Raw genomic sequence first — 25,868 nt, 5'->3', positions numbered from 1 at the left:
GTGGATTTCCATGACTGAGTGGGGATTTGAACCCTGGTCTGCAGAAACATAGCCGACAGCTTAAACAATGATGCCACACTGGCTCCATGGAACAAACTTTGTAACGTAATGATTATTATTCTCCTTTTTTCTCTACTACAGTCTCTAGAAAGTCAACATTAATACATTTGTCAGCAGTCAATTCCATCATGGTAATAATAGTTAGAGGGCTCTTTACACAGCTACAGCTCTGATAGTTCCCACTGGTAAAAGTTCTCCGTCTGTCTCATGACTCTTCCAAAGGAAACATTTTTAAAAAACCAAAAGCAAATTATTTTTGAGGAACATATGGTGAACAGCCACAAAATGCATGTTTTGAGGGGGTGAAAGCCACAAGGATTGTTATTATTATTAAATAATACCAAATAGTTTTACCACTCCTTTTGGTAATGCTGTGCAAACACAACTACTTCTCTGTTAAGACTCTCAGCTGTTCTCTGTTGTGTCCTTCTATCACCTTAGAGGGATGGAAGAAACAAACACTAATAAATAACATACTGGAAGAGATACAATATGCCCAGGTTTCTTGCTCTTGGCTTTCGGATTTATAGCTACAGCTCTTCCATTATTAAAACCAGTGAAGCACTAGGAATTGAACATAATCCCCTTCTGTGTGTTCCATGCTGCTGCCAATATCTAGACTCCCTGAAGAACCCTCCGAGTCAGTTTCTTTCTGGCAAATAGAGCTTTGCATTTATTGCTTCTGTAGCTCTCATTTAATGACAGGAAGCAACAGCTGGTGGCTGGCACGTCAGAGGGTGGAGAATCTGATCCATGCTTTAGGTCAGTGTTTCTCAACCTTCCTAATGTCGTGACCCCTTATTACAGTTCCTCATGTTGTGGTGACCTCCAACCATAAAATTATTTTCATTGCTACTTCATAACAGTAATTTTGATTATGTAAAGGTCTGATATGCAGGGTGTATTTTCATTCACTGGACCAAATTTAGCACAAATACACCCACATTTGAATACTGGTGGGGTTGGGAGGATTGATTTTGTCATTTGGGAGTTGTAGTTGCTGGGATTTTTAGTCAACCTGCAATCAAAGAGCATTCTGAACTCCACTAACGATGAAATAGAACCAAACTTGGCACAGAGAAGTCCCATAACCAACAGAAAATACTGGAAGGGTTTGATGGGCATTGACCATGAGTTTTGGAGTTGTAGTTCACCTGCATCCAGAGAGCACTGTGGACTCAAACAATGATGGATCTCGACCAAACTTGGCACAAATACTCAATATGCCCAAATGTGAACACTGGTGGAGTTTGGGGAAAATAGACCTTGACACTTGGGAGTTGTAGTTGCTGGGATTTATAGTTCACCTACAATCAAAGAGCATTTTGAACCCCACCGATGATAGAATTGAGTCATACTTCCCACACAGGACCCCCATGAGCAAAAGAAAATACTGTGTTTTCTGATTATCTTTGGTGACCCCTCGGATACCACCTCACAACCCCCCCAGGGGTCCCGACTCCCAGGTTGAGAAACACTGTTTTAGACCAATTTTTAACCGGGTTAGCCAAGATTCTGAACTTCTTCCCTAATAAGTTCTGCAGCATATGATTTTATTGCACCAACACATTATCCTGCTATATGTGAGCACCTTTAATACCACGCATCTATTTAACAGTGCAATTGCATTAATTTGCCATTCCTTGGCCCCATGATATTTCTGCACACCGTCGTAACCTGATCTTCCTCTACTACTGCCATTCCTTAAATTTTCAATTATGTTTTTTTCTTTAATTGTGCCATTTCAGCATGAAAACCAGCAACAATACGGGAAAGACATGTATAAAAAAAGAAAAGAAAAACAGCCTTATTGGGAATAGCAAGGCAGAAGGGAGAGGTGCGGAGAGTGGAAGACAATTCTGCTCCCTGATGTCATATTACTGCCAGCATACTGGCACAGAAAAAGAAGGAAGTTATCACATTCATGTGGGTGATAAAACATTGCTGAATTGGGAACAATTGATAGGTTTTATTTGTATGTAGCTAGGGATGGGGGAATCATAAGGGGGAAGCAAACCAGTAACAGAATGCATATTACTTCATCTGATGGAAACTGTCACCAAAAGTGACAGTCCCGCTGCAATCCCAGTTTGCCTGCCATGTATGATGAAGTCTTTAGATAGCTCCTGTTCAGAATAAAACTCAAGTGCAACCACAGGAATGCAAAACTAACTAATAGACATTAAGTCTAGTTGCGTCCGACTCTAAGGGGTGGTGCTCATCTTCATTTCTAAGCCGAAGAGTCGGCATTGTCTGTAGACACCTCCAAGGTCATGACTGCATGGAAAACCGTTACCTTCCTGCAGAAGCTGTACCTATTGATCTACTCACATTTGCATGTTTTCAAACTGCTACATTGGCAGAAGCTGGGGCTAACAGCAGGAGCTCACCCTGCTCCCCGAATTTGAACCAACAACCTTTCAGTCAGCAAGTCAGCAGCTCAGTGGTTTAACCCGCTGTGCCACTGGAGATTGCAACTAACAAATAAGCTCGTATAAATAAGAATCAAGCAATTTGACAGGTAAGGGAGGCTCTTTTAAATCACCAGGCCATTACTTTTTAAACGAAAACAATGAGCATTTAAGATTTTTTTATGTATCATAACCACAGAATCATAACTGTTATTTCTTTTTAAAACACCATCATGTTGGTTTATTTTAAATACTTTTTCAAAAGTGACTTCTTTCCAAACTCTGCTTTTTCATAAAACTACATTTTGACTTATAAAGCCCTAAATGGTTCGGGTTCAGCCTATCTTTGTGATCACATCTCCCTCTATGAACCAGCGCGAACTCTAAGATCCACCAGGGAGGCCCTTCTCTCACTTTCACCACAGCATGAGAGAATAGTGTTGGAACTGGTTTTAATGTCTATGTTTGTGTTAATAATTTTATGCCTATGTTTTAGTTGCTCTGTATGTTTTCCATGTTATTTTGCATATGTGGAAACTGCCCTAGGGAAGATAGAGCGGTATATAAATAAAGTTTTATTATTTTATTATTTATTATTTTTATGCACACCGCAACTTTTCCATCTTAGCTTCAAATCGTTGTTTACTCAATGCAAGAATTCCAATCCCGTGGGTCTCAAAATTATAATTTACTTTTTCCAACTCACAAATTCGACTTCTTATAGTGTCAATGTTCTTGTCAAAAACGAGAGGGCTTCTCAGTACTTGCTGAAGGCTAATACTGGCCTGTAAGAGGAGATCAATTTTGTCATTCAAGTTCTGGGAAGAAAGGTACAGAATGCGAGGGTGCTTAAGGACAAACACGTTCACCTCTTGTTCAGTGCATTCGTAAGACAACAGTTTCTCTTTCACATTTGCAAGAGTTTTTTTAAGGTACTCATTAGAAAGATCCAGTACATCGCCTCCTTGACCATGTAACAGTGTCAATACGTCTTCATTATCCAGATTAAAGGATGACTGCAATAACTGGATGTTTGCTTTTACTTGCTTGCTGCTCCGTAAAAGGATGAATGGGTTTCTAGAAATGATTTCCTTTACAAAATGATCTGCATTTTCACCTCCAAGTTCTATATAGATCTCATTCAGCAAATGTATAATCTGTTCGTTAAGTTCCATACTATTAGAAAACACCCTGGGAACCCGGGTCAGCATCTTGCCAAGATCCTTTGAAGTCAGTCCAATAGAAGAAAAGAGGGTAATATTTTTCTGCATGTTCGTATTATTTCCCGAACGAAAAAAGGACTCGGGGGAGCGTTTCAAGATCTGTACAATTTCCAAGTCGCTCATTAAAATACTCTGCTATATTTCCCAACGTTCTTTGAGAGACTGGTACGAGCGAATGATGGAACGAGGGTAACGTGAAATTATACCGGCGACAGCTTCTTCGTTCACCCCTTTAGCTTTCAAAAAATTCTTAAGGCCATCTTCATTGGTAATTTGCCTCCTGAGGACACCAGGTTGTCGTTTTCTTACCATTTTGAGATCCACACCCATAACTGTCAGCTTATCTATTAAAATGCTATTTTCCTTTTCGGATTCAGTACTGGAGCGATCATTCCTAAGACAAAGAAACCTATGAGATGATCTTCTGAATATAATGTCTCTAGGCAGTTTAATAAAAATAAAAACACTCATACTGGAAAGTAATGTGTTCTCTATGTTCATCAGTCCTCTCATTGCGATAGTAATCAGATGCTGCTGCTCTTCAAATATAATTTTACTTCCAATCCATTCAGGAAATTCAGCTAGGACACAAAGAAAATATATTACATTCAATTGTAATAAACTTTTAAACAATTATAACACAGCCCAATATTGCAATATTTTTACACTGAGTGAAATTTGAAAAAGTAACCCAATAGCAAAAAAATAATATATTCATTGGGCTATTTTGTGTTTTGTTTGTCTTTTAAGGGTTTTTTTTTCCAAGTGACAATGTCATACAATTCCCACATTTTAAGTCTAGTTCTCTATGGGCTTAAAGAGGGAGGTTTAAATTAACCTGTTCTGGTTAAGGAGGGTTCTAGATTTTGCAAATGAGAGAGTACACAGCATCTATGGCAAGCATCCTCAGAGGTAGTGAGGTGAGGATGCTTGCCATAGATGCAGGCGAAATGTCAGGAGAGAATGCCTCTAGAACATGGCCATATAGCCCAAAAAAACCTACAATAACCCAGTGATTCCGGCTATGAAAGCCTTTGACAAGACAGCCATTAGGCTGTTAGGAATTGTGGGAGTTAAAGTCCAAAACACCTGGAGGGCTCAAGTTTGCACATGCCTGATCTACACAGTGGAATGAATGCAGTTTGACACCACTTTAATTGCCAGGGCTCAATCCTATGGAGTCCTGGGAGTTGTAGCTTAGTGAAACAACAGCACTCTTAAAAGATGCAATCTCACTGAGCCATGGCAATTTAAGTGGTGCATTGTCGAAGGCTTCCATAGCCGGAATCACTGGGTTGTTGTAGGTTTTTTCGGGCTGTACGGCCATGTTCTAGAGCAGGGGTCCTCAAACTAAGGCCCAGGGGCCGGATGCAGCCCTCCAAGGTCATTTACCCGCCCCTCGCTCAGGGTCAATCTAACTCTGAAACGACTTGAAAGCACACAACAGCAACAACAATCCTATCTCATCAGCCAAAAGCAGGTCCACACATCCCACTGAAATACTAATAAGTTTATATTTGGTAAAACTGTTCTTCATTTTAATTATTGTATTGTTTTTAAGTGATTTTTGCAGTACAAATAAAATATGTGCAGTGTGCAAAGAAATTAATTCATTTTTTTCAAGTTATACTCCGGCCCTCCAACAGTTTGAGGGACTGTGACCTGGCCCTCTGTTGAAAAAGTTTGTGGACCCCTGTTCTAGAGGCATTCTCTCCTGACGTATTAAAAAAACTCTAAAATTACAACAGAAAAACAACAGAGAGGAAACAATCTGGGACATCTAATCACCTCTCAACAAAAGATTGCTCCAGGCACAAACAAGCCACACCAAACAACAGCCAAGCCATCAAATGCTAATCAAGGTGGTCAGCTGAAACATTCACACCTAGCTCCAACAGACAAGAGTCCTTTGTCCCACCCTGGTCATGCCACAGATATATAAACTCTTTTTCCTAGTTCCAACGGACTTCACTACCTCTGAGGATGCTTGCCACAGATGCAGGCAAAACGTCAGGAGAGAATGCCTCTAGAACATGGCCATACAGCCCGAAAAAACCTACAACAACCCATTTCCTTCCAAAATCTAACACATGGGAGGAAAGTCCATACCTTCAAGAAAGGCACCTTTTGTTGCCTCGCCTTCTTATGTAGTTCTTTCTTTCACTTTCCTGATCTCAGTTGGAAAGCTTTTGAGAATCTTGGGAAAACTACAGCTCCAAACCATGCAACGTTGCATCATTGGTAGGTTTAGATCTGAAATGTTTTCTAAGCACACTGCGGGGACACACACACAAACACAAAACCCCACGCTCCCTTAGCAAGAAAGTGTGGCCAAAATGCTCTCTTCCTCGCCACAGTTGCAATTCTCTTGCGTGAGAAGTGAAAGTTGAAAGGAGAACCAACAAAAAGCACCAATGGCTTGCAAAGGGGAGACCCAGCCTTAGAAAAAGTCGCCTTGCCTCTCCTGAGTGCTGCCATCTAGCAGGGCGAAAGAACTAGGCTTTGCATTCATTTCCCTGAGAAAAAAGCAAAGTACCAGGTTGTTGTTCATTCGTTCAGTCGTCTCCGACTCTTCGTGACCTCATGGACCAGCCCACGCCAGAGCTCCCTGTCGGTCGTCACCACCCCCAGCTCCTTCAAGGTCAGTCCAGTCACTTCAAGGATGCCATCCATCCATCTTGCCCTTGGTCGGCCCCTCTTCCTTTTGCCTTCCACTTTCCCCAGCATAATTGTCTTCTCTAGGCTTTCCTGTCTCCTCATGATGTGGCCAAAGTACTTCAACTTTGTCTCTAGTATCTTTCCCTCCAGTGAGCAGTCGGGCTTTATTTCCTGGAGGATGGACTGGTTGGATCTTCTCGCAGTCCAAGGCACTCTCAGGACTTTCCTCCAGCACCACAGCTCAAAAGCATCGATCTTCCTTCGCTCAGCCTTCCCTAAGGTCCAGCTCTCACATCCGTAGGTGACTACAGGGAATACCATGGCTTTGACTAGGCGGATCTTTGTTGCCAGTCTGATGTCTCTACTCTTCACTATTTTATCGAGACTGGACATTGCTCTCCTCCCAAGAAGGAAGCGTCTTCTGATTTCCTGGCCACAGTCTGCATCTGCAGTAATCTTTGCACCTAGAAATACAAAGTCTGTCACGGCCTCCACGGTTTCTCCCTCTATTTTCCAGTTGTCAATCATTCTTGTTGCCATAATCTTGGTTTTTTTGACGTTTAGCTGCAACCCGGCTTTTGCGCTTTCTTCTTTCACCTTGATTAGAAGGCTCCTCAGCTCCTCCTCGCTTTCGGCCATCAGAGTGGTGTCATCTGCATATCTGAGGTTGTTAATGTTTCTTCCAGCAATTTTCACCCCAGCTTTGCATTCATCCAGCCCCGCACATCGCATGATGTGTTCTGCATACAAGTTAAAAAGGTTGGGTGAGAGGATGCAGCCTTGCCGTACGCCTTTCCCAATCTTGAACCAGTCTGTTGTTCCGTGGTCAGTTCTGACTGTTGCTTCTTGGTCCTTGTACAGATTCCTCAGGAGAGAGACAAGGTGGCTTGGGATGCCCATCCCACTAAGAACTTGCCACAATTTATTATGATCCACACAGTCAAAGGCTTTAGAATAGTCAATGAAGCAGAAGTAGATGTTTTTCTGAAACTCCCTGCTTTTCTCCATTATCCAGCGGATATTGGCAATCTGGTCTCTCGTTCCTCTACCTTTTCTAAACCCAGCTTGAACATCTGGCAACTCTCGCTCCATGTATTGCTGGAGTCTTCCTTGCAGGATCTTGAGCATTACCTTACTGGCATGAGAAATAAGGGCCACTGTACGGAAGTTTGAGCAGTCTTTCGCATTTCCCTTTTTTGGTATGGGGATATAAGTTGATTTTTTCCAGTCTGATGGCCATTCTTGTGTTTTCCATATTTGCTGGCAAATGGAATGCATCACCTTGACAGCATCATCTTTTAAGATTTTAAACAGTTAGGCTGGGATCCCGTCGTCTCCTGCTGCCTTGTTGTTAGCAATGCTTCTTAAGGCCCATTCAACCTCACTCCTCAGGATGTCTGGTTCTAATTCATTCACCACACCGTCAAAACTATCCTCAATATTATTATCCTTCCTATACAGATCTTCTGTATAGTCTCGCCACCTTCTCTTGATCTCTTCAGCTTCTGTTAGGTCCCTGCCATCTTTGTTTCTTATCATGCCAATTTTTGCCTGAAATTTACCTCCAATGTTTCTAATTTTCTGGAAGAGGTCTCTTGTCCTTCCTATTCTGTTGTCTTCTTCCACTTCCATGCATTGCTTATTTAAAAATAGTTCCTTATCTCTTCTGGCTAACCTCTGGAATTGCGCATTTAACTGGGCATATCTCCCCTTATCCCTGTTTCCTTTTGTACCAGGAGGTGGCACTATTAGACAAGCTATTTCTCATGTCCTTTCTTAAGGATCCCTTTGTGTTGCTCCAAGAGAAGCAAAGAAAGAGGAATGTCACAACTTGCATAGGTGGAATTAATGCAACTGATCACACTTTGACTGCCATGGCTCAATGGTACGAAATCCTGGGATTTGTAGTTTTACTAAGGAAGCATATACACTGTAGAAAAGTGTTTCTCAACCTGAGGGTCTGGATCCTTTGGGGGGCGTCATGAGAGGGTGTCAAAGGGATCGCCAAAGACCATTCGAAAACACACTATTTTCTTTTGCTCATGGTAATTCTGTGTGGGAAGTTTGGCCAAATTCTATCATTGGTGGGGTTCAGAATGCTCTTTGGTTGTAGGTGAACTATAAATCACAGCAACTATAACTCCCAAGTGTCAAAGTCTATTTTCCACAAATTCCACCGGTGTGCACATTTGGGCATATTGAATATTTGTGCCAAGTTTGGACCAGATCCATCATTGTTTGGGTCCTCAGTGCTCTCTAGAGGTAAACTGCAACACCAAAACTCAAGGTCAATGCCCACCAAACCCTTCCAGTATTTTCTGTGGTTCATAGGAGTTCTGTGTGCCAAATTTGGTTCCATTCCATCATTGGTGGAGTTCAGAATGCTCTTTGATTATAGGTGAACTATAAATCCCAGCAACTACAACTCCCAGGTGTCAAGGTCTATTTTCCCCAAACCTCCACCAGTGTTCACATTTGGACATATTGAATATTCATGCCAAGTTTGGTCCAGACCCATTATTGTTTGAGTCCACAGTGCTCTCTGGATTTAGTTGGACTACAACACCAACACTCAAGGTCAATGCCCACCAAGCCCTTCCAGTATTTTCTGTTGGTCACAGGAGTTCTGTGTACCAAGTTTGGTTCCATTCATTGTTGGTAGCGTTCAGAATGGTCTTTGATTGCTCTTTGATTAAATCCCAGCAACTACAACTCCCAAGTGTCAAGGTCTATTTTCCAATCTCCAACAGTGTTCACATTTGGGGAAAATTGAGTATTCGTTCCAAGTTTGGTCCAGATCCATCACTGTTTGAGTCCAAAGTGCTCTCTGGATGTAGGTACACAACAACTCCAGAACTCAAGGTCAATGCCCACCAAACCCTTCCAATATTTTCTGTAGTTCATGGAAGTTCTGTAGTTCATGGGAGTGTGCCAAATTTGGTTCCATTCCATTGTTGGTGGGGTTCAGAATGCTCTTTGATTTTAGGTGAACTATAAATCCCAGCAACTACAACTCCCAAGTGTTAAGGTCTATTTTCCTCAAAACTCCAACAATGTTCACGTTTGGGCATATTGAGTATTTGTACCAAGTTTTAGTGGAGTTCAGAATGCTCTTTGATTGTAGGTGAACTATAAATCGCAGAAACTACACTCCCAAATAACAAGGGGGTTGGACTAGATGGCCCATGAGATTTCTTCCAACTCTATGATTCTATGGTCCTATCTTCAGATATCTTCAGTGGCTTCTTCCAGCTGTGTTGGAGGACAACTTCCATCATCCTTGGCTAGCTTGGATGATGCTGGAGAAGGCTGATCTAAACAAACAATATATTAATTCCAATGCAAATTAATACTCTGTATCCTATTTCAGTAAAAATGTTGACTAGGTGAGCAGGGTCAATTAATTCCTTCAACTACCCTCCTGGATACATTACACTTGCAGAATAAATTATTCATCTCACAAATGGACTTTCCCAGTTGTAAAAAGCCTTGATCTACTTTGCAGCTGAAAGACTGATACTAACCGAACACCAAACCTATGCCATTATTGCCCATTCAGTTTGAAGATAAGGCATAATAATCAAGTATGTACCAAAAAAGGTACGTGGAGCTTAAGATCTGTCAAACTATAAGCTGTACAACTCCAGGATCCAGAAAACAAAGAGATTTTTCTTCAGAAGGTATGTGTTACTGCAAAATTACAAGAATTCTACGCTTCATGCTTTATTTATTAGCAATTATCTCCATCTCTTAACGACATGAAATTGATGAATTGATATGTTGGTTACTTAGGAAACATGAGTGCAAATTGCACTTGCATATATGCATGAAGTTGAATATAAAGGGGTTATTTGAGGTAATTTTCTTGTGACTAAGTATGATTTTAAAAATGTATGCAGGATGCATATTTGGGAGTATATGCATATATTTGCACTAATTTGCCAATGAATTAATAATGTAATACATGACACAGGCCTGCAAAACTGAGGTTCATATAACTTTTTAAAATTCCCACTGGTTTTATGGGAACTTGGTGTGCTAAATCCAAAAATGATATCTGATTTGCTAATTTGTACATTTTTTCACAACTTGTTTTGATGTTTGTGTGCCTGGATCTACACTACCCGTATAATCCAGGTTCAGAATGTGTCTTAATCACTTTTCAGTCTTTTGGCTAAAATCAAGTGTAGTAGTGTCTTAATTGCATTGATCTGGATTATAGGCCAATGCAGTTTTCCACATTCTGAAATTGGGTTGTAAAGTAGTGTAGATCCAGCCTGTGTTGTAAAATGTGACTGAATGAAGTTAGCATTGAAATCCATAATGAAATTTGTAAGGCGACACATTGTGTTTTGGAATTTAGCACTAAAAATACATTAAAAACAGCTATACTCGTTTGATTTTTTTTCATGACAGGTTGTATAACGTATTTAATACATATAATATATTTTGACATATATTGAAACATTTTATAAAGGAAATGTATATGATTATACTAACCTAAGTTAACTGAGAAATCTAAAATATTCTGTAACATTTAAACTTAAGTGAAAAAATCTAATGATAATAATAATAACAATAATAACTTTATTTCTTGCCCACCTCTCCTTGTGGCTATTGTGCTATTGTTGTGGCAAAGGACAATAGCACAATTTCCTCAGTGTAACAGTTAGCAATTTACAACAAATGGTGCTGGTGTTTTAGCTGCTATCCATGCCAAAATAATAATATTATGGTCCCTTGAAATAATACATCTTCAAACAAGAGCAAGCAGGTAAAAAATAAGCATACAGTTGAGACCCTGAATAGGTTTCCTGCTTTCTCTATTACATATTTTATTTCTTCAAAGTTCCTTTCTTTTATATTAAACAATAACAATCTTGGGTTGCTGTGAGTTTTTTGGGATGTATGGCAATGTTCCAGAAGCATTCTCTCCTGATGTTTTTCCAACACCTATGGCAGGCGTTCTCAGAGGATGTGAGACCTCACAACTTTTGAGGATGACTGCCATAGATGTGAGTGAAACGTCAGGAGAGAATGCTTCTGGAACATTGCCATACAGCCCGGAAAACTCGCAGCAACCCAGTGATTCTGGCCATGAAAGCCTTCGGCAACACAATAACAATCTTGTTCTGTTTCTGTGACATCTCGATTTTCATACACTGATCCTTTCTCCTTCTGAGATAACTTAAGAGACTGACAGCAAAACCATCACAAAAAAAACTTATTAAAAATAATTATCTTATACAATACAAATCATTGTACAGGATAAAGTCAAATAACATTGGACATTTATACATTTCAGTGGTTCCCAACCTTTTTTTGAATCAGGGACCACTTGACCAGGAACCAATTTGACCAGGGACCCTTTGACCAGGGACCCCTTGACCAGGGACCCCTTGACCAAGGAGTACTATGACCAGGAACCACTCTCCAACATTAGTACCAAAAGGTTTATGAATCGGTTTTTGGTCAACTTTAGATTTGGTTTGGTTATTTGGGGTGCTGATTCAGAAAACTACATAGGATAGACCACATCAGTTCTAGTTCTTGATACAGAACATATGCCATCCAGTAGTCACCATCTGCTCACCCACAGAAAACCATGTTGAATAATCTAGAGCTGATGTGGTCTATCCAATGCAATTTTTTGAATCAGCACAACAAATCACCCCAGGAACAGGCCTAAAAACAAAGACACCAAGGCGCTCTCGCTTCCAGGTGCCACATGGAATGGCTCCACTCAGCGGGAGGGAGGAGGAGAAGCAGCATTCAGGAGGCTTGTTGTCATGCCTTTTGTGGGTAGTTAGCCTCTCACCTTCCAACATCTCTGTTGCCTCGGCACTACAAGAGGGTTTCGTGAGACCAGTCACTCTCGTTGCAACAGTGTAGTAACGGTGAGGCCACAGACCATAATTTAGTTATTGGGGACCAGTGGTGGTTCACGGACCACAGGTTAGGAATCACTGGTCTAATTCAAAGTAATATAATGGAACAAGATAAATCTGACATTTTTGCACATTTTGCATGACTGCAACAATATGTTGTACCTTCAGAACTAGTCATTAGTGTGGGGATGGATTTGCCTTATTTCTCATATGAAGCAATTTTGACTATTCTTTTGGTTCTTCTAAGTTTGAACCTGATCCTACCATTTTTGAGATTGTAGTGACAATGACTAATACAGACCTACACTAGTTTGATTTTTTTTTCATGACGGGTTGTATAACATATTTAATACATATAATATATTTTGAGATATATTGAAATACTTTATAAAGAAAATGTATATGATTAAAGCAACCTAAGTTAACTGAGAAATCTAAAATATTTTGTAACAATTAAACTTAAGTGAAAAAATCTAACAACAACAACAACAATTTTATTTCTTGCCCATCTCTCCTTATGGCTATTGTGCTATTGTTGTGGCAAAGGACAATAGCACAATTTCCTCAGTGGAATAGGAGTAATGATTGCACAGAGACTCTGGATTTTAACTAAAGTCCAGATGAAAAGCTTATAAAAACTTCTGCAAAGCCTGCGTATATATAGTCTGCAGGTTCTGATATGGCACCTGGTCTGGCTTAAGGATAAAATCGTCTCTTTTGCTTAATCGGAATATTTAAGGTCAGTAGGTCAAATATACTCAGTATTTTAGCAGGCACATATGCTCCCCCTGAGAGTCATTTCCCCTGTTAACCTCATTTTCAATCACGATTCTTCTCTTTCTTGTCTTTATTCTTCTGGAACAATGCACAGTGCGAGTGCCACCTCAATCCATTCCTTGTTGCTCCCATAGCAACAGAAACGACCAGTGCGTATGGGATGTTCTGGTGCAGAGCTGCGTTCAGCTTCATTGTGGGATAAATTATATTGAGGAGTTAAGCAAACAGGGAGAGAAAAACCTTCTATGACTGTGTAGAATACTGAGCTGAAGACGCATGAATAAATGATATTCTCTTGCCATGGTGATGGCATCACTTTGTTCTTATCTTTAATATATTATCTGACAGCTGGACATCGAACTCAGTATCCTATCTGTACAAAAGAAAGATGAAGAAAAGCCTACTAGCTCAAATGGAAATAGGAGCAGACCCAGATCAAATAATGCCTCGGGCACAGTCTCTCTTCAAACATAGGTGTTCCCTTTGTTTTCACATTGCTTCAGAGATTTTCTTTACAATATTTCTTTCAGTCAGATAGACTTTTGTGCATTGGCCGATCACAGGGGTACAGATGCAGAACCTGGAAACAAAAGTATAGGGTGTTCTTTCCCCCTGTTCAATACATTTATGGCTGTATATGTTTATATACAAGATAGTAACATATATTCAGCTGTTGATATTACTACTTATGATTCATTTTTATATTCCTTATGCTACTTAAGAAATCAAATAGCAATGTGCGCAAAAGATGACAGCATCACTCTTACAGATGTCATCAGTGCGTGTGAAAGAGTAAGGATGCATCTACACTGTAGAATTAATGCATTTTCACACCACTTTAATTGGAAAGGCTTAATGTTATTTATTTAATTACTTATTTACAGTATTTATATTCCACTCTTCTCACCCCAAAGGGGACTCAGGGCGGATCACAATGCCCACATACATGGCAAATATTCAATGCCACTTTTAGACATACAGAGGTATATTTTTTGGCATTTCAACTTCAGTTCCTGGAGGTTATGCTTGATTCCTGCCACAGGGGGGTGCTATTGCTTCATCCAATATGATGCTGAGTTGTTTTGAGGAAATAAGTAAAATTAACAGTAAACTTGGCCAGAATTGGTGGCAATTCAACTACAAAAAGAAGCCTTTGGTGGTGCAATGGGCTAAAGTCTTGTGCGGGCAGGGAGAGTGCAGATGAGCTCCCTCTGTTAGTTCCAGCTCCACATGAAGGGACATGAGAGAGGCCTCCCACATGGATGGTAAAACATCAAAACATCTGGGCATCCCCTGGGCAATGTCCTTACACACAGCCAATTCTCTCACACCAGAAGCAACTTGCAGTTTCTCATGTCGCTTCTCACACACACTCACACACACACACACACACACAAACCCTACGGAAATAATACTACATACCAGTATATAGGGCAAATAAATTTGTAATTTCTTTAATTTAATTTGGTCCTCTTTTTTTGGTGTTGCTTTATTGAAAATGCAACGGCTCTCACTATTTAAGATGTATACTCTAGTTTCATTCCTGCCTAAGATTTAAATGATCTGTTCTATGTCTATAGTCTCATTTGTAGAATGTATTAATTCTAACAAAAATTCTGCCAACAACAACCTTATCTTTCGATGTGTTTTTTTTTAAATCCAGAGATGTAATTGACTCAGACTTAATTCCTTTACTATCCTTCTTTGCTTCCTGGAAGGATCATGCTTATTATGTGATATTAGGGGCTAACTATTTTGAAAGTCAGTTTAATTAAGTAAATAATCTTTGAAACAGCCAGTATTTAACCATTAATGTGTCCCTTGTAATCCATTTTAGCAGATAAGAAGAAAAACATTTGGAAGTGATATTTCACAGATTGTGTTAACGCTTCAAAAATTCAACTTTATGTTGCCAATACTGTTGCAAAAAACAAAAAACAGTACAGTACAGGCAGTCGCCAAAAAGTTAGGGTCTGTAGGTTTGTTCTTAAACTGAATTAGTTTGTTAGTCAGAACAGGTACATTTTTAAAATGTAACTCCAGTCAAACACACTCACACGCACACGCACGCACACACACACGAAGCCCCCGGTGGCGCAGCGGGTTAAACTGCTGAGCTGCTGAACTTGGTGACCAAAAGGTCACCTGTTCAAATCTAGGGAGCGGTGTGAACTCCCGCTGTTAGCCCCAGCTTCTGCCAACCTAGCAGTTCGAAAGATGCAAATATGAGTAGATCTATAAGTATCACTCCTGCGGGAAGGTAATGGCACTCCATGCAGTCATGCCGGCCGCATGACCTTGGTGGTGTCTATGGACAACGGTGGCTCTTTGGCTTAAAAATGGAAATGAGCACCACACCGCACCCCAGAGTTGGACACGAGTAGACTTAATGTCAACGGGAAACCTTTACCTCCCTCTATCTATCTATCTATCTATCTATCTATCTATCTATCTATCCACACACTTCCCCCCCCCCACACACACACACACAAACATACATTTTGGATAGCACAGGGAAGGGTTAACACCCCTGTGGTGTTTGTCTTGCTGTCTATGCCCTTGTTCCTATGATAATTGGAGTTTGAAAAATTTGGCTTGTTGTGGAAACAAGGATTGGTGATAAAGCTTCAGCTGCGATACCTTTTCCTCATGAAAACTCTTTCAGGAGTGAATTTCCCTTCCAAGGGACAGATTTCTGTCACTTCCTGTTGTCCCACTCCTGTTCTTAACTATGAGTCATTTGTAAGTCGGATGTTTGTAACTTAGGGACGACCAGTATATTAATTGAGCCAGACAATGATAACTCAATATAATGAGCAATCATGTGATTTAAGACAGCTTCCTTTAGAATAATGTGATGTGGTTCATGGACAAAGTCTTCTCTGAATATTTCACACATAAAGAGTCAAATCTATTTACATGTGCAGTTCGCATGCTATAGCCATGTCTTCTTAATTTGCTGAGCACAGGAATGCTAAATGTGTTGATGAATGCACTTAGCTTGCAAAATTATAATTTATCAAGTTATTACGATGTTTTCTTTTTCTGTTTTAGAAATAATATTAAATGGAATTGGAAAAAAAGAATGAATCACCTAGTAAATAGTTTTATACATGGGGCATGTGTGGAACACTTGCATGGTGAAATAAGTTCCCCATGACTGATATGGTATTACATTCGTTTTGGCCGCCATAAGTTTCATCTTAGAGAAAACTTAACATCCACAGTCAATACTTTATAGTGCCTGTCAGCACTTTTTGCTTATTTCCCACCCACTTTTCCTGTCATTCATGGAGAGCTCTTTCAGTCCTAATGCATAATTTACAAAATCGCCTTCCTTATTCATTCTTTTTCTATCCTCTTTGCTCTTTGTCCATTCTGTTTCTTCTGTCTAGCGTTCCCTGAATGACCTACATTTCAAAGTCTGCATACTCTAGCCTGTTCTTTATCTCCCATGCTTCTTTATCTTCCTGCTCCTTAGCCTTTCTGCCTTCAGACCCTCTTTATCCTCTTTTTTTCGGATCCAAACAGCAACGTAATATTTTTATTTATTTTATTCATTATTTACTTTGTTTTATCTTGCCTTTTTCCCAATATAGGGACTCAAGTCAGGGCTTGGAACTTCTTGATTAGCAGAGACAATGATATATTTTAATTTTTCTCGTAATTCCTTCTAAGCTGAGCTGCTATCTTCCAAATGGCTAGAGCAAAAGAGCTTCTCCAACAACATATTGTCAGGTCCTTATGCTTTAATTTAGTGTGTTGATATGTACACAAGGGGCCACGGTGGTGCAGTGGGTTAAACCACTAAGCTGCAAAACTTGCTGATCAGAAGGTCAGTGGTCTGAATCCGTGAAAAGGGTGAGCTTCCGTTGTTAGCACCAACTTCTGCCAAACGAACAGTTTGAAAACATGCAAATGTGAGTAGATCAATAGGTACTGCTTCGGTGGGAAGGTAACGGCGCTCCATGCAGTCATGCTGGCCACATGACCTAGGAGGTGTCTATGGACAACACTGGCTCTTTGGCTGAGAAATGGAGATGAGTACAACCCCCCAGAGTCGGATACGACTGGACTTAATGTCAAGGAGAAACCTTTACTTTTACATGTACTCAAATATGCATACATATATCATAGAGGTGTGGAAAGCAATGGACACAACTGTATGAATTTTGGACCCCCTGGCAATGGGCATTTTGATCATCATGTGATGGAGGTTTATTTATTTATTTATTTACAACATTTATATGCCGCCCTTCTCACCCCGAAGGGGACTCAGAGCGGCTTACAAGGTATATATTACATACAATATTATATTATTAGCATAGTACAATATCAGCATTAAACATAGCTATATTGCACCATACTACTATAACATAATATTATTAGTAATATTACACATATTAATATATAATTATAATATCATATTGTTATTATATTGAATTACATTATAATATTATAAATATTATATGTATATACAATATATTATATTATATTATATTATATTATATTATATTATATTATATTATATTATATTATATTATTAGGATAGCACTGCACTTCTAGACATAGGCCTCTAGGCAAACTTTTCAATTCCCTTTCAGAATCTCATTTTCTGAGCAAACAAAATAATCAGAAATATTTCACAGCCAATAAATGTGAATTGTAAGTGTAAAATTAAATCTTGCTCCTCTGAAAATGGGACAGTTTTGAAAACTTAAAATAACAGCAAAAGTGTATTATTCTGTTTTAGATATTGATTTTACTTTATTTATCTGTGTGCAAGAGGGATATTCTCCTCCAAGTAAACAGATAGTAACCAAAGGAGATATTCTCCTCCAAGTAAACAGATAGTAACCAATAGTAACCAATTTTATAAAGGGGATATAGATTGCTCCTTCAATTAAAACAGAAAGTGTTTCTATAAATGATTCAAACAAAGGTTCTTGTGCAATCATTTAAAATTCATTCTAATGACAGTAATTCAATCCCATTAATTTAACAGGCTAATCTTCTGCAAAATTAAGCACACTTAGTCACTGAATTAATTGGCTTCATAAGATCAGGTTGTGATTCACACAAACCGTGGGTTTTATTTATCGATTGAACAAATTAATTAAGGACCTTTACTTATAGACCATCTTTCAGGGCCTCAATAGATTGGTATTACTAGGAAAATAGTTTTGCAGAACGGCAAACATAACTTTTCATTTGAAAAGTGATTCAAAATCATGAGCAACAAATAACTTGGTATTATTATTGCCACATCCTCATAACAACAAGCGGCCTTGTAGCTCTTTGAAAACTAAAACAATTATTATGGTACAGATTTTAATGAAAAAAGATGCCCTATAGTTCACCAAATGTTGTGCCATTAACATTGGTATTTATAGAGCCACAATAATCTTTGTTTGTTTTGTTCTAAGAGAATAAGATGGCCAGTGTTCTAGAAAATGTCACAGTTCACAGACGAAGGAACTTGACTGCGATGAACAGTCTGAAGCCACATTATCCTATTGCAAGTTTTGCAAGTCCTTGAGTACATCACAGTGTAGAATTAATGCAGTTTAATACCACTTTAACTGCCATGGCTCAATGCTGAGCCACGGCAGCAGTGTGTGCAAGTCATGTCAGAGTGCATTAATTCTACAATGTAGTGCGAACTTTGGCAAAACCTCAATTTCCAGGATGTTACCCTTGGTAACACCTTTATATGCTTTTATGGTTTTAACTTGAATTGTTTTAAATACCAATGACATTTAATACTGCTTTAATGCCTTATATTGTATATTTTAAATTGTATTGTGATACTTTTAATTGTGAGGTGGTCCCAGTGGTGATCGGCACATTGGGTGCAGTGCCTAAAGACCTTGGCCTGCACTTAAACACAACTGGCGCTGACAAAATTACCATCTGCCAGCTGCAAAAGGCCACCTTACTGGGATCTGCATGCATTACTCGCCGATACATCACACAGTCCTAGACACTTGGGAAATGTCCGACGTGTGATTCAATATAACAACCAGCAAAGTTATCTTGTTTGCTGTGGACTCGTCTTGTTGTGTTTCTAATAATAATAATAATAATAATATACAACTCCAGCTCCCTTGGTAAAACTAGAACTCTTGTGGCAGTTAAAAGAGTATCAAAGTGCATTCACTCTACAGTGCAGCGGCACCCTTAGTAAAACTATAACTCCTAGGATGGTAAAACTTTGTAAAACTATGGAACAGTACCAAATTAGAACTCTCGTGGAAGTTAAAGGGGTGTCAAAGGGCATTCACTCTACAGTGTAGAAGCCCTCTTAGTAAAACTACAACTCTCATGTTATCCTTGGAAAAAACTATAACTCCCAGGTGAAGCCACAGCTCTCTTGGTAAAAAGATGCAATAGTACCAAACTTGAACTCTCTTGGCCGTTACAGGGATGGCAAAGTGCATGGATTCTACAGTGTAGAGGCACCCTTAGTAAAACTACAACTCCCAGGATGTTATCCTTGGCAAAAACTACAACTCCCAGGCAAAGTCACAGCTCCTTTGATAAAACAATACCAAACAAGAACTCTCATGGAAGTTAAAGGAGTGTCAAAAGTCTACAGTGTAGAAGTGCTCTTAGTAAAACTACGACTCCCATGTTATCCTTGGAAAAAACTACAACTTCCAAGTAAAGCCACAGCTTTCTTGGTAAAACTAAGGAACAGTACTAAACTAGAACTCTTGTGGGAGTTAAAGGGGTGTCAAAGTGCATTCACTCGACAGTGTAGAGGCACCCTTAGTAAAACTACAACTCCCAGGATGTTATCCTTGGCAAAAACTACAACTCCCAGGCAAAGTCACAGCTTTCTTGGTAAAACTAAGGAACAGTACTAAACAAGAACTCTCATGGAAGTTAAAGGAGTGTCAAAGGGCATTCACTCTACAGTGTAGAAGCGCACTTAGTAAAACTACAACTCCCATGTTATCCTTGGGGGGGAAAACTATAACTCCCAGGAAAAGTCACAGCTCCTTTGATAAAACAGTCTCATGGAAGTTAAAGGAGTGTCAAAGGGCATTCGCTCTACAGTGTAGAAGCGGTCTTAGTAAAATTACAACTCCCATGTTATCCTTGGGGGAAAAAACTATAACTCCCAGGTAAAGCCACAGCTCTCTTGGTAAAACGATGGAAGAATACTAAATTAGAACTCTCTTGGCAGTTACAGGGGTGTCGAAGTGCATGCATTCTAGTGAAGAGGCGCCCTTAGTAAAACTACAGCTCCCAGGATGTTATCCTTGGCCAAACTACAACTTCTAAGTAAAGCTACTGCTCTCATGGTAAAACTATGGAACAGTACCAAACTAGAACTCTCTTGACAGTAACAGGGGTGTCAAAATACAGTGCAGAAGCGTCCTTAGTAAAACTACAACTCCCATTACACCACAACACTGAGCCATGGCGGTGTTAAAGCGGTGTCAAACTGCGTGACACCGAAAATAAACCCAAGGTTAAAGAAAAGCCACCCTGGGGGTCTGCCAAGGGACGCGAAGCTCTTTAAGGCGGTGCTATGGCAACGGCTGTCCCCGTTGCCGCGCTCCCTCCCGCCGCTCGGAGGAACAGCCTCCCTTCAGGTGGGCAGCGAACGGGAGGCGTTTGGGGGCGGGGCTGGGCCCGTGACGTCACTTTCCCCGGCCGCGTGTTTACGTGGAGGCGAAGATGGCGGCGCCGGTGGGTCCGCCACAGAGCTTGCTCTTCTCCTCGTAGCCGGGCAGAGCTGGCCTCTCTCGCGTGTGACTGCGGGGGGAGACGGGTAAAGAAAAGACGCTCGTTTTGGGGCCCTCAGGGCCACTTCCTCCCTTTACGGCTTTGGTCATAATCATAATAAACACTGTGGTCTCTCTCTTTTCCCGCCTCAGGGACCATGGAGGACGAGGAGAGGCAGAAGAAGCTGGAGGCTGGCAAGGCCAAGGTAAGGACTGGAGGCGGAGGAGAGGAAGGCCTGAAGCGACTTTGGAGGATCAGTACAGTTTGACAGAGCTTTAACTGTCATGACCCAGTGTTGTGGAAGGATGTCAGGCAGGCATGGGCAAACTTGGGCCCTCCAGGTGTTTTGGACTTCAACTCCCACCATTCCTAACAGCCTCAGGCCCTTTCCTTTTCCCCCTCAGCCGCTTAAGCGGCTTAAGCGGCTGAGGGGGGAAAGGAAGGGGCCTGAGGCTGTTAGGAATGGTGGGAGTTGAAGTCCAAAACACCTGGAGGGCCCAAGTTTGCCCATGCCTGATATTGCAAAATTATAACACCACATTTCTCTAGTATGGTAACATGGCAATTGAAGTGTTAAACTGCATTATTTCTCCAGTGCAGATGCATCCTCGATACCTAGGAAGAGAGGAGAGGGTCAAGGTTACCGGTCCATGTAATATAATGATTGCATTCTGACACCAGTTTAACTCAGTGCTGTGGGAATTTGGAAGTTGTAGTTCGATCGTAGAATTATAGAGTTGGAAGAGATCTCATGGGCCATCTCGTCCAACCCCCTGCCAAGAAGCAGTAAAATTAATTCAAAGCACCTCCAACAGATGGAATCATAGAGTTGGAAGAGACCTCATCCCGTCCAACCTCCTTCCAAGAAGCAGGAAAATTCATTCAAAAACACCTCCAACAGATAGAATCATAGAGTTGGAAGAGACCTCATCCCGTCCAACCTCCTTCCAAGAAGCAGTAAAATTCATTCCAAACACCTCCAAAAGATAGAATCATAGAGTTGGAAGAGACCTCATCCCGTCCAACCTCCTTCCAAGAAGCAGTAAAATTCATTCAAAATACCTCCAAAAGATAGAATCATAGAGTTGGAAGAGACCCCATCCAGTCCAACCCCCTGCCAAGAAGCAGGAATATTGCATTTAAAGCACTCCTAACAGATGGCCATCTAGCCTCTGTTTAAAAACCTCCAAAGAAGGAGCATCCACCACACTCCGGGGCAGAGAGTACCACTGCTGAACAGCTCTCACAGTCAGGAAGTTCTTCCTAATGTTCAGATGGAATCTCCTTTCTTGTAGTTTGAAGCCATTGTTCCGCGTCCTAGTCTCCAGGGCAGCAGATAACAAGCTTGCTCCCTCCTCCCTGTGACTTTCTCTCACATATTTATACATGGCTATCATGTCTCCTCTCAGCTTTCTCTTAAGGCTAAACATGCCCAGGTCTTTAAGCCGCTCCGCTCCTCATAGGGCTTGTTCTCCAGACCCTTGATCATTTTAGTCTCCGATCCTTAGCCTTTTCTGTCAAAGGGGGCTGATGCCTCACCAAACTACACATCCTAAAATTCCATAGCATTAAGTTAAACTTCTGTCAAAATGCCTTCATTCTATGGTGTAGATCAGGCATGGGCAAACTTTGGCCCTGCAAGTGTTTTGGACTCCAACTTCCACAATTCCTAACAGTCTACCAGCTGTGGGAGTTAGAGTCCAAAACATCTGGAGGGCTGAAGTTTGTCTATATCTGGTGTAGCTGCATCCATAGCTCTGAGAATTGTTTCACTGCAAAATTGAGTCATGACATTTAAAACATTTATATTGGGTTTTGTAGGAATTTGAGGTTCAGAGTCCCCTCAAATGATCTTAGGTTTGTGACATTATGTATAAGCTTATTCCATACACAACTTGCTTTGATATACCTATGTTGCCAGCTGGAGTTACGATAGTATTGAATTTTCTTCTCCCCACAAGTTGTTTGGGTTTTTTCATTGTCATCTGGGACTGACACCTGTAAAAGAAACCTGTGGTGCGGCATTTTGGTGTTTCTTTTATGACAGGATTGTGACTGGTGTTGAAATTTGTGGACAAAGTGTTGGGTGGTATGACGTTTTGATTGCATTTTTATTTTTGTTTGAGCTGTGACTAAATGTTGTTGAAATTTGTAACAAGACGTCTCATGTGATATGGCATTGTTATTGTATTTTTCTAACTCATCACCCCAAAAATATATCAATATTTGTGAAGGGGGAGTTTTTTCCCCATTGTAGACCTGTGTTATTGTAGGAGGGAGAGAGGCGTGCCTTGGCATCTTTCCCGTGCTGCGCTTTCTTTGTTTGGGGCTCTTTCTTTGTGCGTATATGCTGGAGGTGGTGGTAATGCTAATCGGTATACCGGGGTCCACCTTCTCATGAAAATGAAAAGCTGCAGAACAAGGCGCTTGCTTACTTGCCTGTATGTGTTGTAATGCGATTGGCTCTTGACAGCTGTTGCTGCTGGACAGAGACACAAGTGCATGCCTTGAAAATGCCACAGGTGCCAACTGGTGGCGGTGATTCTTCTTATTGCAGAATCAGACAATCTGATTAAGAGATCTTTAAAAGGCTTCTTGGAGGTGAAAAAGACTTCTTGGAGGTCGCATGTGTGCATAGCTCTCACAGGAATGAATGGTATTAAGAATGTATGAATCTCAGCCTTCTCAGGCATTGGAGCAGAAGTGCAATGCAGTCAGAATAAAACAGCAATGCAGACAGCATAGTTAGAAACACTATAGGCCAAAAGTAACACAATTCTAAGAAATGCAGTGTGAGATTTGCCACCATGCAAGTTCTCCTCCACACAATGGGCTGTCAGGCATGCCTGCGGCACCACCCCCAGCCCTTGTACCACGTGATATAGAAGCAGACTAACATTTGTATATCTGATTCTTGTGATCCACCCCCCTCAGTTAAGGGATAGAATCTATTTGTAGACACCTTGTGTCATACATTATAGTATATTTGATACTTAATGGGTTTTAAAAATGTCTGGATAAGCAAGCAAGTATATATACTTCATTAATGAACAGGGCATTCTACACAATAATTTTAAACCATTGTTCAGTTTTCTGGCTGCCCGCAATTTCTAAAAAGACTTATTATTATATGTAAAGTATTTCTGTAAATAATTTTTCCAGAATGTTTTGGTGTGTTTCTTATTTTGTTTGCCTTAATGTTGTTTCCAGTTTAGGGCGACCCTATAATGTGGTTTTCTTGTCAGAATTTCTTTGGAGGGGTAGTTGTCTTTGCCTTCCTCTGAGGCTGAGAGAGAGTGAATTGCCCACAGTCACCAAATATGCCTTATTTCTGATGGGGGATAGTGGGTAATGCTTTGAAGTCTTCCTTTCTGTGTTTGCATTAAAATGAGTTACTATTACTATTGATAAACAGTTAACTAAATGAAAGGTGTGCTGCAGCCTTACAGACTCTGTTTGTTTCCTGGTTGTGAAATTTAAATCAAAAAATTTCTTCTGATTTGTAGGAGTAAATTTTAAAAATGGTGGAAATGTCATGTGTATTATCATGTAATAACTGTAAGATGTGAATATGCAAGTTTGGCTAAATAGTAAGCCATCTGCATTGAACGAAAGTTCAAACTTCGTCTCCACAGTATGCCTCCAAATAACACAGCAGAATAGCATTAGTCTGTCAGGTTGTAAATCAGACTACCAGTTAATCCATCAAAGGGAGAGGCAGAAGCTTTCCCTTTTCAATGTATTGCAAATAATAGAACTGAGGCCAGCGATGGTTTATTCCCATAATTTGTATGATTTTGTAGGTGTTTGTAGGACTGGGCATTGTCAGCATGTGTTATAATTAGGAATTATAGACATTTATATAGTGAAAAACTCCCTTGGGTGTCTTAAGAAGTTGATTTAAGGACTTTGGCGATGGTATATGATATGTAACTCCTTTTACAAGGGATTGGGTTACTGACATGTGTGAGAAAGGACAGAAACCTTCTAAACTATTTCTGTTGGAAAACCGATGTATCAAGATTACACTGTCCCTTTATAAAGTATGTATCTTCTAAATAATTGTGAAGTGATATGACTCTGTCAACTTCCAGGAAAATTGGGGTATTTTTCACTGCTGCCTTCTTTGCTGACAAGCTCTGTGCAAATGTGTTTATTATTATTATTATTATTATTATTATTTGTTTATGTGCATATCAAACTGTAATACATGTACTTGACAAAAGTGCTACATAGTTAGGTTTTTTTATAACACCAAACTAGTGTATGTACTAGTTCTGTGGCACTGTTAAAAGATATCTTTTCATCTCCTAGCCCCCTCTTCAGTGCTGGCTGATTTCCAAAACTGGTCTGAAGTGTTCCACGTCTCTTTCACGTACACACAGTAATTTTATTACCTTAGCAATCAGCAGTTGCTCCTTACAGAACCATTCCACAATTAATTATTCATTAAATTGCTTTTTTTGTTCTCAAGCTGAGAGTTTCCCCCCCTAATTTCTGTTCTTTGCCACTTGTGTAGCCAAGTCAAAAATTGCTGCTATCAGCTGCTTGCTTGGCTCTCTTTGTTCCTCATTCCCATACAAAGGTGTGTCTCCCTTTCTCTGGCTGGAACACAGTTTTCAGTGAAATTCTACAGAATAAAATTTCTAATAAACAGTTTAAATGAAATGTTGGAACTTATGCATGTACCATGTTGAGTGTGTGCGTTTCCAAACAAAGCCATAGTGATGGTGGTGATAGTGAATAGTAATTTTGTTTGGAGAACAAAGAAATGTGCTTCTCTGTCTTTCAAATGTGTCACTTCATAATTGCAGCTCATATCATTATTAGTGGAGGTCACAGCTTTCTTCTGTTGCTGCGGAATTCCAATGTAAACATTGCAACATTTTCTTGGCTCTGAATTTCATTTTCTAAAAATCCAGAAAATGCTTAGAAAGCATATTTCTGATAGCTGCAGAAGAAAGGGAATGCCTGCCTTTCCCACAATAAACTATTTGTGTTATAAACATGACAGTCACTGTTGCCAGGGTAACTGACAGCACAGTAATATGTAGATTTATTTGAAAGAAAGTCCAATAATGTTCAATAATGTACTTGTAAGCATACATAGGATT

General features: G+C 40.1%; 2 protein-coding genes across 6 annotated transcripts in view; one reads left to right on the top strand and one right to left on the bottom strand.

The window, feature by feature from the left end:
- Positions 1-3,033: 3,033 nt before the first annotated feature.
- On the bottom strand, positions 3,034-6,115 carry MTERF1 (mitochondrial transcription termination factor 1). Its single transcript, XM_060783444.2, is given in 2 exon segments — positions 3,034-4,275; positions 5,804-6,115. A coding segment is annotated over 1 exon segment (1,137 nt). The 5' UTR covers positions 4,208-4,275; positions 5,804-6,115; the 3' UTR covers positions 3,034-3,070.
- A 14,568-nt stretch (positions 6,116-20,683) lies between these two features.
- Positions 20,684-25,868, top strand: part of AKAP9 (A-kinase anchoring protein 9) — a 111,442-nt gene continuing 106,257 nt past the window's right edge. For all 5 annotated transcript variants that reach the window (XM_060782278.2, XM_060782277.2, XM_060782279.2 and 2 more), the window contains exons 1-2: positions 20,684-20,800; positions 20,907-20,959. In XM_060782278.2, the coding sequence (XP_060638261.2) occupies positions 20,912-20,959 (48 nt within the window). In that variant the 5' untranslated portion in view covers positions 20,684-20,800; positions 20,907-20,911. The remainder of the gene's footprint in view (positions 20,801-20,906; positions 20,960-25,868) is intronic.

Source organism: Anolis sagrei, chromosome 6 (assembly GCF_037176765.1).
Source record: "Anolis sagrei isolate rAnoSag1 chromosome 6, rAnoSag1.mat, whole genome shotgun sequence".
In the NCBI taxonomy this organism is placed as follows: Eukaryota; Metazoa; Chordata; class Lepidosauria; order Squamata; family Dactyloidae; genus Anolis; species Anolis sagrei.
This window is presented reverse-complemented; position numbering and strand designations above follow the sequence as displayed.